The 16,151-nt window shown below is 37.8% G+C and overlaps 1 protein-coding gene across 1 annotated transcript; it reads left to right on the top strand.

Annotated features, from left to right (window-relative positions):
* The first annotated feature begins 2,488 nt into the window (after positions 1-2,488).
* On the top strand, positions 2,489-10,368 carry LOC123773195 (uncharacterized). The gene is made up of 2 exons (XM_045766805.2): positions 2,489-2,699; positions 5,089-10,368. Exon 2 carries the CDS (start codon positions 5,792-5,794, stop codon positions 8,654-8,656), a length of 2,865 nt encoding a protein of 954 aa, XP_045622761.2. The 5' UTR covers positions 2,489-2,699; positions 5,089-5,791; the 3' UTR covers positions 8,657-10,368.
* The last annotated feature ends 5,783 nt before the right edge of the window (positions 10,369-16,151 follow it).

Below are 16,151 nucleotides of genomic sequence, written 5' to 3'. Positions count from 1 at the left end.
GGCATGACATGGGGCCTGATAGCTGAGTGGACAGCGCTCTGGACCCGTAATCCTAGGGTCAGAGTTCGATCCTCGGAGATGGCAGAAACAAAATGGGCAGAGTTTTTTTTCACTCTGATGCCCCCTGTTACCTAGCAGTAAATAAGTACCTGGGCGACAGCTGTTACGGGGCTGCTTCCTGGGGGTGAGTGCGTGAAAAAAAACAAATAAATTAGTTAGTAGTTAGTAACAATTGATTGATTGACAGTTAAGAGGCAGGCCGAAAGAACGGAGCTCAAGCCCCGCAAGCACAACTAGGTGAATACCAAGCGGATCTCATCAAAAACTTAAAATACTTAACAATTTGGAAGATGTTGATTCAGGCAATTTCTCCAAAATTTCATATATAACACAAACAAGCAGCAACAGTTTCCAGCTCAACAAGCCACAATGTAGGACCGAAAACAGGAGAGGATTTTTTACCCACAGTATTATAAACCCATGGAACCGCCTACCCGCCGAAGCCGTAATTGTCAAAACTTTTAAATATTAAAATCTAGCTGGAAAAAAATCATCAGGGCAAATGGAGGGACCTTTGACAGACCGCCGGCTTCTTGTCCTCGTCGAGGCCACTGGAGTGTTAGTGGCCCTCGGGTAAATCAGGTCTCCTTCAATTTATTATACATTAGATTGTAATGCATAATAAGTAATGATAATGCCTTATCACAGACATAATATTTAAAAAAAACACTTATGTATTGTACAAAAGTGTGGGTTTTTATCCTATATCATGTATATTATATATTATAATATTTATTATATAATGCAAATTATATTATGGCAATGCTTGAGGACTGTACCGAGTCTTATTGTATTGTAAATGATACAACGAATAGGCAAGATTTTCAATGTTTTATTATTTAATATAAATCTATTTTACTATATTACTCGCCTTATTTTCTCTAAAGCTGACGCCTCTTTCCCCCCCCCCCATGAAAGGGTTAAATTGTGTCTACGTTGATTGTATGATAATGGGTGTATAGTGGATGGAGAGTGCTCCACCCACCTCTTTATCAGTCGTTTGCTGGACGTTGTTGGGTGTTGAGTCAATGTTCTCAGAGACTCGCGTATTTCCCCACCTCACCATAATCTAAACAGACGTTGTCACAGATCGGATGAGACTTGGCTACAAGTATCTCTGGCAGTTCGGTTTGTATATTGATCTAGATAAAGTAAAGTGCAAAGTGTGTGGACAAAGACACGGGCACACACTCGAACACTATATATCTTTGACTTACTAAAATTTAGTCATTTAGAGATAAATCTAAACTCACGTTCTATTAAATGGCAAACCATCTTATTACTAACCTTGCACTGTATCCATATTTCGCTTCCAGTAGATAAACGACATATGAGATTAAGAAACAAGTAGAGTATTGTGAAGACTAATAATAACAAACAGCAGCTATATAGCTGAAGAATAGCCGGTGCATGAAAGGAAACATCGAAGTTGGAGAGACAGAGCCAGGGCTGTCTCCAGCCAGCGGTGGCGCAAATAGGATTAAATAGGGAACAAAAGTCTTTATATAACCTCAACAGAGATTTTTACATTAACAATTTCATCTATCCCTCACACCTTATAATTACAATGTGAGCTAGTTATAGAGAATGCTCTATTTCAAGAGCTATATATTTACAGTAAATCATTATACATTAACGGTAGGTCTTATCACTAATACATAATTGTTTGAGCAATTGAGATATTAGTCATAGGGGATCGCCCACTTCCCAGCTCACCCGAAGGATATAGTGTCCTATAATTGATTCGATTCGGTGACTGGGTAAATATCCACTTACCTAGTCAGCAAATGTACATTTACCCAGTCTGGCAACTTGTTAAAGGTCTTCCCATTTGTCCTGATGACTTTTTCGAGTTGGGATTTTACATTCAGGTGTGTTTTGGTATTTGCGGCTTCGGTGGGTAGGCGGTTCCAAGGACATAACCCTTTCTGTGGAAAAAACAACAACAGTTGTAGGTTGCATCTTGAGGAAGGGCAGTCCCCAGACGGAATCCCGTCTTGGCTTAGGACAGGAAGTCAGAAGAGGAGGACAGGAAGTCAGAAGTATGACGTCTCAAGAGTGACAACCTGAGTCTCCGACAATGGGAAACGAAGATAATCCTGACGTCGAACAGTCACCCGACGATTAGGTTGCTGCCCCCAACATAACAAAGTATATTTTTTGTGCGCATTTAAATTAAATACGAACAATATTACTTTATTTTTCAGGCTATATAACAAATGCAGAATATTAGATGAATATTTCTAGAAGTAATATATTTGCACGGGCTAGACTTATTTGATTATAAAACAATTTGCAGGCAACTCCTCCCCAGCTGCGTCCAGACCACATTAAGATACTCTCATTAACTCAGTCTCACACACAGTGCCAGGCTGGGAGGGATGCTTCCAAAATCTGTGAATCCCGATACTCGTTAATTCAAGTAGTTAGCTATTGTCGTACGAAACTAACCACATCTTGGCCAGTTAACTTGAATACAGACACCACCGGGAGGCAGTAACTCTTAAATTAACTAGCAACAGCAGTGAAGACGACTCTTCTGGAAGTGTACAGTGGAGGGCCCAATTGTTTGACGAACTACTGTACCTATTTTGGAGAATATTCTGTTAAACTACACAAAGCAAATGAATATATTTCAGGTAGGTGGTTAATTAAACTAGTTTCTTAAAATTAGGCTGCATATTTGTAATATAAGTGTTAGTAGAGAAGGATACCAGCCCTTGGGGAGACGGGCGGGGTCCTGAGCCTCCTCGCTGGGGTCCGGTCGTTTCCGACATGAGATGATTCGAAGAAGTTCATTTTCTGTTTGTTAAAACCTTGTATATGGCTATGCTAGAACGTCTTAGGTTAGGTTGTATTAGCTTAGGTTAAGTTGTATTTCGCTCGGTTACGGTAAGTTAGGGAGGTTTCAAAACCTGTTGACGAATCGTCTTGTGACTTGATCTGCCCGAAACGCAGCGCGTACTAGTGGCTTTACAAGAGTGCAATTACTGTACCATGCTATGTATTCTCACAAACCCAATGTACCTTCTTGTATATAAATAAATATATAAAATAATAAATAAAACTTGTCCTCTGCGCTGGCTTGTGTTAACGCTGCCGTTCTCGTCTTCCAAGACACTAAAGTGACCAAAAACGAGACAGTATGACTTGAGAATAAGTTAGAAATGTGAATAATCTGAAGGCACATGATCATGTTTTATTATAATTCATGCATAAGTAATTTTCAGATATGTGGAGCGATTTATCCTTGTGCAATGAGAATAGTGCCCGAACTGAGGGGCATGAGCTAGAGGAGAAACTACTTGAATTAAACCTCACGTCGCTGGAAGACAGAGTTAGGGGGGGGGACATGATCACCACATACAAGATTCTCAAAGGAATTGACAGGGTAGACAAACAGTTTATTTAACACAAGGGGCACACACACTAGGGGACAGGTGGAAATTGAGTGCCCAAATGAGCCATAAAGACATTAGAAATAATTTTTTTTTAATGTCAGACTAGTTAATAAATGGAATTGGTTAATAATTCAGCATAGCTAATAAATGGTACAACAACTAGGTGAATACATTAATACATTCCTCACTAGGAAATGAATGACATAATTCCTGTGTAAAAAAAATATAAAAAACTGCTCCCATAAAACACACATCAGTTGACTAGTAGAATTATGTAGTCATTGGTGACAGCTTGAGTACAGTAGTCATGAGATAATATTAATTTATCAGGATAAAAATACAGGTAATTAAACAAAGAATTAAAAACATGACAGATCTTTCAATGTCCCTGTAGGGAAAAGTAGTATTCAAGGTAGTATAGGGACAAATGCAATTACAGTAACATTTAAAATTGCCTGGAAAGTAGTTTTAGTAGGTTCTACATTACATTATTACAGAGAAAACAAAGGTCTATTGAAGCTCATTTCACTGACCTTGTACTTGCAGAAACATTATATAACCCAAATATAAGTGACCAAAAAGTGACCAAATAAGTGACCAAATATAAGTGACCTACTTAAAATTATCTGCTAGATTAAGGACTTGCCCGAAACGCTGCGCGTACTAGTGGCTTTGCAAGAATGTAAATACTGTACTATCCAATGTATTCTCACAAACCCAATGTACCTTCTTGTATATATATAAATAAATAAATAAATAAATAAATACAGTACTGTAATTATCATTATTAAAGTAAAAGGAATAGACATGGAATACTCCCGAATACAAGGGGGTTTCCTTAGGCCATTGCTCCCTATGCCTCTCTGAGGAGGCCAGGTTCTGGCTCGTGTTCCCCGGTAGGCAGAAATCCACTGACTGAAGCCCAAGACTAATATAGAGTACATCAGTCCGATAACTCCAGGGAGCCTCTGGGACTCGCCCAGAAAATGGCGTTTCATTACATTCAATGCGTTTTTTTTTTTTTTTTTTTTTTTTTTTTTTAAAGCTGTTGATATACAAATTGGTATGCTGTACATCAGGAACACAGCAACCTGTTAGGTTTATTAAGATTTCCATATCCAAGGGCAAAGCTGTCTGTCCCCCATCAAGTAACTGGCAGAACCCAGTAGTGCTTGATGAACTAACTGACCAAACTGACCTAACGGACCAAATTCAAAATAGGTTTGTATCATAACCTAATAGCTGAAGAGTTTATCTAGAAATCTGTTGCTTCTATAAGATATTATGTCAGTTTTGAATGGGTTCTTTTCAAAAGCACATAATCGACCTACTCTTGATCATAGGTACAGAATTGTTGACAAGTTTTTGTCCACAAGAACAGCAGTACCTTGTATATAGGAGCAACTGAGCACTCTGCTTAGAAAGGAGCACTTCACTCAAACTCAGATGTATTACATTTAGAAATTCATAGTGTGGCGAAAGAAAAGAGCTCTTAAAACTCAGTAATGTTTCGTTATGTATTAAGTGCTATAAAGTCGTAATGGCTTGGCGCTTTCCCATGATAATTAAAAAAAATAATTATGCATTAATAATAACCCCAGATAGCTGATTTAAGTATTACTTACAGGTCTTGTTTTCTGCGGTGGTTTTACTCCATCAACTAGTGTCCTGATCTCGTCATGCTGACTGGTCTCCTGAGCCTGTTATCCATGGTATTTTAGTCTTGACTACATTGTCCTGGTCAAGTCAGCTATGGCACTTCAGATCACAGCATTCTGAGACCATCATCTGCAGTATCCTGGTCATATCTGTGTTGCACAGGCTGTATGTAGTGCTGTGATCAGTAGTGACTATATTCAGAAGGTTGGACTTATTCTTTCTTATAAAGTGTATACATGGGTGGCTTCACAAGCAATCTTTTCTCATAATTTGCCAGGCATCAAATTTTAAGTAGTTTTGCATACTAACTTTGGCAACCCCTAACCTAACTTATCAAACCCAGTGTTCAGTAGTATGAGAAACATCAATAGAGTATTGTGGTGCTTTAGATTTCACTAAAATCTCTGATTTTGATGGTTGGTTGATAGTGTCAAAATTGGTTGGAATGAACTAAGAGTGAGGACAGGTTGTTATTGGATACTGACAAACAAAAATAGACAAAAGTTTGTTATTCTTAAATTACTGTATTATGCTGTATCATTTGATTTTATTGTAGTGACGTGAATAATTCATATGATGCAACAGTCTGCACACACTTGCGTTAAGTGCAGAGTCAACCATGACCTAAATTTATATATCTGGTATGGTGATGTTGGTAAAATATTTGGTTTATGATGGTTCCTGCAGTTCCCTCCATTACCCAGTTACCTGGAAATTACACCAAACATGACCTCTGCTTTGGAAAGTACTTTAAGGCAGTTAATAAATTTGGGAAGATGATTCTTCTATCAATCTTCACATTAATTTATGAAACTCTTGATACAGACAATGGAACTATGTCAGTGAAAGATTACTGCATCCTGAAACTTAAATGGTCTCAACATGATCTCAATAAACAATTTTCAACGTCTGAGAAGGTTATCTTGTCTAATGCCCCAAGTGACAGTAATTTTGTATGTGATATTACCCTTATTTTCAAAATTATCACCAAGGTTCTGGGTAATCTAGTAGAGCCTATGAAAAAAGAAATAAGAGATTTAAAGAATCTTCGAAATACGGTTTGTCATGAGGATCTTGAGATGGACGAGGCACATTTGAGATGTCGAGTGGACGCCCTCAAGTGTTTGTGCCGAGCCATTCTCGAGGCCGCTGGGGGTCTAATTGAAAAAGATCTCACATACTTGATAACAGAGGTAGAGAGTGGCTTGGAAAATCTGGTGGATGCTAAACTGGAGATTTATGACATACAATCCTACATACAGGATTTAGAATTATTTAGACAGGAAAAACATTCAAAAATGATAACTGAAGGAAGGAAAGAATTGATGGCAATTTACTCAAAAGTCAAGGTACTTAACCCCTGTTCATGGCTAAGTGATAACAACTTTGCTGACTTCACTGTTAAAAATATTTTTACCACATTGAAAATAGTAGAAAATGGAACAAACGTTTTAATGACTGACATTCTCAATGTAACATTACTGAAGACAAGATTTGTCCCTCGGGTGGTGATAATCAAGGGTGTTATGGGTGCAGGCAAGACCTCACTTTACCGCTATCTGTTGAATGAGTGGTGTGAGCGGTCTCCTGTTGTCACAGGCCTATTGGCTATAGACATTGTTATTGGTATAGAGATGAGAGCAGTAAGTTGCAGATCACTTGTACAGTTCCTCAGAGAACAACTTCTCAAGAATACGTCACGAATGTTTAACGAGTCTGACATTATTCCTGTCTTACAAGAAATGAATGTACTTTTTGCCATTGATGGCATGGATGAAGCAACCAGTCAGGGAAAAGCCATAGTGAGAGAAATTGTGAACAAATTTACAGACAGCCACATCATTATAACAACTAGGCCAGAGTTCACATTGGAACTAATGCAAATGGCAGAAGATCACATTGTCTTGCAGATTGAAGGTTTCGATGATGACAGCCAAAACAAATTTGTGGAGAAAGTCTTTGCTGTTAAGTACACAGATACAGAGCGTAGAGAAAAGGAAACAAAAGAGTTCTTGTCGTACAAGTTAAGTGCATGCGAGTCACTCAACTTTCACCTAACATTACCACTCACATTGGCACTCTTGCTTGTCTTGTGGTGTGACGACTCTCAAAAGGTGACCACTGTCAGCACTATTACACGCCTCTACCAAAATATTTATGACATGTCTCAAAAGAAACTAGTGTCACGATTGGAAAGTCTTGGAGAAGGGCATGTTGTATCCCTTCACCGCAAGGTGCGGCGATGGCTGCTAGAGTTGGGTCAAATTGCTTGGTGCATGCTGCGTGAAGAGATTCTTCACTTAAGTCAAGAACGTGCTAATCTTCTCATGGACCTATGTGACAAAGAAGCCATTAACCCTATACAAACTATGTCAACGTTCTTAAAATGTGATATACAGGAAAGCTTGACTGGTACAGCCTATTATTTTTCTTTTCATCACAAATATGGGGAAGAGTTTTTAGCAGCAATGTATATTAGTGAACAAGCATTCAGTTCTGGGTCTCTCTCCTCTATTTTTGAGGATATTGACTCTTCAAGATTCCAGGAACTGATAATGTATGTCACTGGTCTCTTGACAATTAATGGTAGAATGACTTCCTCTTTAGCCAGTGAGATAAAAAGCATCTTAAGCTGCAGCATGAGAGTTTGTGTCAATGATCCCATTTTATGGTGGAGACTGCTGGAGGAGGCAGAAAAAGATCCTAAAGTGTGTCAAATTGTTGGTTCAGTCATTAACCAAGCAAAGTTGTGGGTTATAAATTCATGGGATCCTCAGGAAATGACAGAAGCTAAACTTAATTTATTACAGGAAACAGGTGCTGCTCCCAGCGAGATCGTCATCCATGTACAGTACACAACCAGTTTTGGACAGTGCTTACAAATACAGAATATTCTTAAATTAATAGGAGAGATTGGAAAGAGCAAAGTTAAGCTATACCTTGATCGTCAATTCCATACTGCAGGTGATCATGAAGATGCTAATACTCATGTTGTGTTGCTGCTCAAGCTTAATAAGCTACTTGAATTTAAGGGTCATGCAAGTGAACTCTTCACATCACAGCTTGCTAAAGCTACTTCAATTCAGTCACTATTCATTAGAATTTCTTCCCTTGAAGCCTTGTACAAATTTCATACCAGCACCAGGAAACACAGGCACTGGAAAAGAAAGTTATGGCCTTCCAGAATATGGACACTTAAATATATAGAGCTTTTCCTAGATATCAGCACTGATACTAAAGCTTCTAATATACCTAAGCTACACTATAACCAGCACCTGGTTGTCAAACTGGCTGGCATTACAGATTCAAGTGCTGTTTGGGCTGGAGAGGTACTGAAGAGACTTCACAAGCGATACAATGCAGTTATCCTTCAGGACTCTGATCTGAGCCTTTGTGGCATGAAGCGCTTTTTGGATGCTGCTGACGATGTCACTATAAAAACTATCCGTGTCATGTCCAACTTTCCTGCCACACAGAAGGAGATCAATGTCCTTTCCTCTAAGTATGATGTTAAAATTGGATGGGGAGGCACTTAGCTGCAAACGTGCCTGACAGTTCACATACTGTATGTAAACTTACTAAAATATGGCATCCATTATTGTTCAAGCCACTTTCTGAGATTGAACTTTCGTTCAACCGAACTAACTGACCTATTTGCAGTCAAATGGGTACCCTTTGGTGCAGTGGTTAACACACACTGCTTACAGGCGCGGCAACTTGGGCTCATATACTAAACAGGGCGATGAAGAGTTAACACTGTTCTTTAATCTGTTCACCCCTGCACACTAAGTAATTTGAGAATCTGATTGTAAAATGGTTGATGGAATGTGTTCAAGGACAAACCTATGGTGCCAATAACATACCAAGGTGAATTAGGTACTTTGCAACATTTGACACTCCCACCGATACAAGGTGTTCCCAATTAGTATTCAGAGGTGCCAGCAGACATGTGTATCTTGAAAAGTGACATGTTTTTTGGAAATTTTCCTATACCTAAGGCATGGTTTTGAACAATATAAGATGATAATCTTCTTTTGAACAATATAATAAGATGATAATCCTATTTTGAATATTATTTTTGTGTGTGTGCATACAGATAATGCTTTATGTAACACTTGCCAGAAACCCTTGGTTAATAACAAAATTGGTTCCAATACCTGGACCAAGGCCTAAATCCCTACATTAAAACTAAAAGTTTTTACTGCTGGGTTATTATAGCAATGAGTTAGCCATATAAAATATGGGATGTCATCTTTGTAATTTTGTGTTAAAATATTGGCTATCAAAAGTGTCACATTTTCAAGTACCAATCGTGTGTCCCAAACTCATACAAAGAAAATTTGCTTTTATAAGACATTTTCCAATTAATTTAGCTCATTTGAATTTTAGATTATTTCAGCTGAACCTTTCTTACAAAATATTATTTTATTGTAGGCCTAAATTAGATTCACAAAAATATGCTCTATATTATATAATTGTGATACATTCCAATGAAATGTTTGTAAATACTGTGCAATAGTCTGTATACTGGGAGCGTATGACTGATAAAAGAGAAACTAGTGCAAGTCAGGTTAAGAAAGTGTGAAGGAAAGTGGAAGGTTCAGTGAGGTGGCTTTTAGTGATTAGTGAAGTGGTATATAATATAAGGATTAGTGATATATAACATAAGGAGTGATAATGATATAGAAACACTAGTCTGTGACTTGTAAGACTGAGAAAGGTATGATAATACAATAACTGTTTGGCACAGTTGATTGGTGATTAGGATAAGGGTCAAAGACCACCAACAAAAGGGCAGAATTGGGTAAATGAGAGAAAGGGCATAGCATGTTTGTGATTATGAGGAGTAGCAATGAAAAGGACAAAGTGGAAGTTCTCTATTTGAAGGCAAATAATACAGTACAAATTTTGCCCTTTTTTCTTTTAATTAAGATACTTATGACATGCACAGCAAATTAAATATTGTACTGCTGAAAATATTTATTAGTGTGGTAGTATTGACTCTTCTGGTGCTTCCAAGTGTCACTGAATTTTCACGACCCTGTTATCCTATAATATTGTACAGTGCTAACCTTCCAGGTGAAGTGTTAAAACATGCCATTAACAAAAATGAGTTTGATACTATCTTTAAATTTTAACAAGTCTATGCATGCACTTTGATTTATACTGAAGTATTGTATATACAAAACCAGATGACAAAATAATATTTTGAATACCGAATTCAATAAATATAATTTTATAATGCTCATGATGTTCATTCAATAACCATCTTGGAGAAGTGTTGTATGTAACATGTACATCGTAAATCATGATAAACCCTCCCTACTTTCTGACCTTTGTAGTGGGTTAAGGATCTCCTTGACCCCACTCAACGGTGTTTTTTTTTTTATCTGGAAGATACCCATAAGTACCTTCTCGGTGAAGGTGATTTGTAACAATCCCCTGCTCCCTGTGCCTCTGAGAGGGGACCAGGTTTTGACTCAGGTGCCTGGTAGGCCACACAGGACTAATGTGGCAATGTGACTCAGTTGGGGGATCAATCTTGGCGAGATAGCTTCAGGAAGCAAGAGAGACCCTACCAGAAAGATGCATTTCATTACATTCAATTTTTTTTTATTATTATTTTTTTTTATCCAGTTCAGTGTAACTTATATCTCAACTTGTTATCCAAGAATGGTATTACTGTACTTACAGCAACCACACTGCCCAACCCTTCTTCTGAACCTCAACCATCTGATTATTCCATCTATTAGTTTGTGAGTTCGAACATATGCACCTCCACCCACAAGAGGCCTATGTAGTTTGGCAGCCGTCCACCGAGTTACCATGTCATGACCTCTGCACCTGCTCCGATGACACAGTGTTGTTTTTGTGCTTGCCTGCAGTGGACAAAACCCTTCCCCTTTTTCACCGTTTTATATCTGATTATATATGCACTGCATCCTGTGACTACGGCATCAGGAAATGCAGGAAGTCTGTTGTTCAGGATTTCAACACGCAGTGAAGCCAGAAGAAAACATGTGAGGATTTTTGAACAAAAGGTTCAGCTTATAAAGGAAGTTGAATCTAGAATTCTTAGGAATGTCATGTATGCCAAATACAAAGTTAGCAAAACCACTCATGATATATTGAAGACTAATGACAAGGTTTTTGTAAGTTATGCTAAGAGTGAGAGTGATGTAGCCATGCAGAACAGAAAATATTTTCATGCTCATGTTAAAAGTGTTGATGAGGCTGTCTGGCAGTGGTACACCCTCCCACAAACATCCTCATCAATGTGACGAATCAAAGAACCCAATGCCAGGTTGGCTGATTAAGGATTAAGGAAAAAGTCAAACATTTTCACAAGAAAATGTAGCTTTGTGATTTTAGGTGTACAGTGATGGATTACTAAGGGCTTAAGGTATGTCATAGTATTAGATGTGTGAAATTACGAGGTGAAAAGCAATCTGCAGATGCAAAAGGTGCAGAGGAATGGGTGTCAAAATTTTAGATTTTGCAGGATAATTCTTTATCTCCTGAGCAAATTGATATTGCCACTGAAACAAGCTTGTACTGGCATATGTTGGATGGGTTGTACATATGTTCATCAGGATGAAAGTAATGGTTCAGCTGGGTTCAAGGCAAATAAAGAAAGGCTTTGTGTACTTTGTTTAGTTTATTATTATTTTATACAGAGTTTTCAAAAAAGCAAAGAGATGGCTTGAGGCAATTAATGCTACGAGAGTTTTGAGAGGGCTTCCAAGAGAGCTCGAACTGAACCTGTCTCGTGGTCCTCCTCCATGTAACCGTTGACTCTCAACATCCACCTCCACGCATAATTAACACCATCATAGTCGCCTAGCCATCTGGACACTTGGTGAGTATTCATATTCACTATTATTGTATTGCCAATATTCTGCGTATTGTTTAAAGTATTCTACTAAAGCAATAATGTATTGTTGTATATTTTTGAACTGCACATAAAAAAAAAATCATGCTTGGAGAGGGATTCGGTCAAGTATTTGAATAGTGTATTACATATCCAGTCACATTTGGAACAGAGGATGGGAGAATGTCGAGCGTATTTGAAAAATTTACAAAAATGGACTGTTGCACCGAAAAGAAAACTGTTTTATGCTCTTAATTTTGTAAAGGGTATGAGAAAGAAGACAACAAAACCTAAACTCTTGTTAAGCATAGTACAGCATGCATTTACTAAACTAGGCTTAAGATGGCATATATTAGACAGTAGGACAGGTTAGATTTGGTTGCATAATTACCGTTCCACTTTTTTTTTTTTTGCATGCCATTTGGAGTATTCCAAAAGTTCAAAATGTGAACTGTTTGTAAAACAACTGTCAAATGGACCAAAATGGACTAATATAAGTATAGTAAATATGAGAGAAGACTAAGTATAATAAGCCAGAAGAGCATTCAGTTCAGAGGTGACACACATGGTGTGATGAGAGATGGGTGTCAAAGATCAACCCCTAGAGTTTAGCATTATCTCTGTACAGAAGGATTTTTCATAGTGACAATAGGGGCAGCAGGGACTGTTGACAATCTACAAAAGTGGCAACAGGGAAGACCCCTCAATTATAGACCTTTTATCATTGACAAGTGTAATAGTCAAAATATTCGAAAAATAATTAAAACTAAATGGGTAAAACACCTGGAGAAAAAGATATACAGTACTATCAGTCGGTATGGTTTTCGATCTGGAAGATCCTGTGTAATGAATTAACTCAGTTTCTATGATCGAGCCTTAAGATTTTACAGGAAATACATTAGATGGTTAGGTTGACTGCATCTATCTGTACCTTAAAAAAAAAAAAAAAAAAAAGCTTTTCAACAGAGTTCCACATAAAGAGGTTGTTCTGGAAAGGAACATATTGGAGTAGTGACAGGTAAGCTTCTAACTGATAGAAAAATGAGGGCAGTAATCAGAGGCAATGTATTTGGACTGGAGAAATGTCACAAGTGGAGTACCACAAGGTTCAGTTCTTGCACTGGTAATGTTCATTGTCTACATAAATGATCTACCAGATGGAATACAGAATTTTATGAACATATTTGGTGATGATGCTAATAGGGAAGATAAGAAACTTAGATGATTGTCATGCCCTTCAAGAAGACCTGGACAACACGGGAGACATCTCCCGTCACGCAGGCTGCAGTCGCACCTCCACAGATCTCCAGTATCAGCTCTTGATACTGGTAATGGCTCAAAAGGGCCACCACTTACGGGCTATTCATGCCCGTGCCACCTTTTGGGTGGCTTAATCTTCATCAATCAATCAATCACCTGGACAAAATTAGTATATGGAACACCACTTGGCAAATGGAATTTAATGTGAATAAATGCCATGTTATGGAATGTGGAATAGAAGAACATATACCCCACACAACTTATAAATTCTGTGAGAAATCTTTAAAGAATTCTGATAGAGATCTAGGGGTGGTTTTAGAAACTATCACCTGAGGATCATATAAAGAACATTGTGCAAAGAGCCTATGCTACAATTTCTAACTTCAGAATTGCTTTTAAATACATGGATGGCAAAATACTAAAGAAATTGTTCACGACTTTTGTTACACCAAAGCTGGAATATGCAGTGGTTGTATGGTGTCCATATCTTAAGAAGCACATCAACAAACTGGAAAAGGTGCAAAGACATGCCACTAAGTGGCTCTCAGAACTGAAGGACAAGAGCTACGAGGAGAGGTTAGAGGCATTAAATATGCCAAGACTAGAAGATAGAAGAAAAAAGAAACAATATGATCACTACGTACAAAATAGTAACAGGCATCGATAAAATGGATAGGGAAAAATTCCCGAGACCTGAAACTTCAAGAACAAGAGGTCATAGATTTAACTAAACAAAGCTGCCAAAGAATTATAAGAAAGTTAACTTTTGCAAACAGTGGTAGATAGTTGGAACAAGTTAGGTGAGGTGGTGGTGGTCAAATCATCAGTAATTTCAAAGCATTATATGACAGAGTGCTGGGAAGACGGGACGTCACGAGCGTAGCTCTCCTCCCGTGACTACACTTAGGTATTTACACACGCAGTATTAAATTAGCCCAAAAATTGCACATAAGCATAGAATTTGTTTAGGCAAAGTTAGGTTTATGGTTATGCTGTTCCACTTTTTGTATGCCATTTAGCATTTCAATAAGAAACTTGAACTTTTGTGGGGGACAACAAACCATATTTTGTATTTTAGTAGGATTTATAATTTGTTTAGGATGAGTTAGATTACCTAAGGCTTGGTGGTACCAGGGAGCCGTAACTGGAATTATTGCATGGACACAGCCTCACCCTTAGCTATGATGACATACATGAACTTCATGTCCCCATTAAGGTATGCTCATATGTAATTACCTAAATGTAGTTACACGAGAGCTACGCTCATGGCGTCCCATCTTCCCAGTACTCTGTGATATAACATTTTGAAACTACCGACGGTTTTGGCCTCCACCACCTCACTTAACTTGTTCCAACTGTCTTTCACTCTGCAAAAGAAAACTAATTTTTTCAGCACCTTTGCATCTTACAGTACCTGGCTTGAGTGTGTCCTCTTGTTCTTGCTGGTTTCAGGTATTCCTGTCAATTTGGTAGATTCCTTTTAGGATTTTGTAAGGGGTGATCACATCACCTATCTTCTAGTAAAAAACCCCACACGTGTACATGTGTGTGTGATTGCAGGAATAAATAATCATAAACATGTCATTCAACTATGAGTTAGTATCCACAAGGAAAGAGAAAAATCCTCTGCTGATGTACTGTATTAACATTTTCAAGGAGTACATTCTTTAACGCACTTCAGTGTACTCCTTGAAAATGTATTAATACATTGAAGTGCACGAGTATTTTCTCGTGGACATTTACACCTGCACTCTCTCAAAGTATTAAGCATGGCTCGCATGTAAGTAATCAAAAGATACCATGCCCAGAGGACAAACATTGGCTCTCACATATGCATGTGTATTTCATTTATTGTCAATCATATTGCTTTATTCTATTTGTAGATTTATTATGCAGAATAGAGCATGCATTTTTCTCTTCATATTGACAAGCTAAGGCAGTGTTAAAAGGTAGCTGGCAGCTCCTTTTTATATATTTTAAGGTTCAGGAAAACAAAATTGTAACAACAACATTTATTATCACAAGCATAAGTAATAAATAACAAGGAAACCATGGTACAGTAATAAAATGAACAAGGTAGGAAGAATCCCATGGTAGAGCTGGATACATTACTAACTGCAATACATCAGGCAAGAGATAAACAGAGGGAACAGCCACATGATAGAGGCTAGTTTAGTGATGTAGGGAAAGAGGAGCTGCTGCCTTCTGCAGTTTCCTTTTGTAATAAAGTATAAACCATCAGGAAATGCCACAGGCTCAGAAATAGCACATCAGGGAAGAAAAGAACATATTGTAGAAAAAAAGACACATAATTGTAAAGAGTATGATTGGTACTAGATAACAGAAATGATGGGCATATGACTGGGAATGACAATGAGGACACATGGCTGGGGAATAACATAACGATGATGGGCACATGTTTAAGACTAACATGACAATGAAGGAGTTATTAATTACCCAACTGAAATAGGTTGGGCATAATATAGCAGGGAACAATATGGTAAAATGATAAGACTTGGGCACATGGTAAGGCTATAAGGCAGGTCAGAAGGTAGAAACAGGTCCACACTTTACAAGCAATCACTACCCGCCAAATGTAACCCAGCCTTGTATATTAACAATTAAGTAGGGGATTTACCAGGTATGTCTTTACGAAATACATATAATAACCACACCTACAACAAATGTGAAAATCAAGTCAAACTATTATGCATATCTACACAATGTTGGTATTTATGTCACAGTTGGTTTCTCTTTATTCACCACCACACACAGCACAGTTTAGCATAAAACAGTTTGCAGTTTTATGCATACTACCTATAACAGTAATAAATAATTAAATTGAGTATTTGCAGTACATAACACCATGTTAATGTCACCCAACATTAATACTAAAGGAT

Source organism: Procambarus clarkii, chromosome 81 (genome assembly GCF_040958095.1).
Source record: "Procambarus clarkii isolate CNS0578487 chromosome 81, FALCON_Pclarkii_2.0, whole genome shotgun sequence".
NCBI lineage: Eukaryota > Metazoa > Arthropoda > Malacostraca > Decapoda > Cambaridae > Procambarus > Procambarus clarkii.
This window is presented reverse-complemented; position numbering and strand designations above follow the sequence as displayed.

What these genes read in the sequence shown, in the direction of transcription:
- LOC123773195 (XM_045766805.2), top strand. Translation starts at nt 5,792, where the DNA reads ATGATGGTTCCTGCAGTTCCCTCCATTACCCAGTTACCTGGAAATTAC.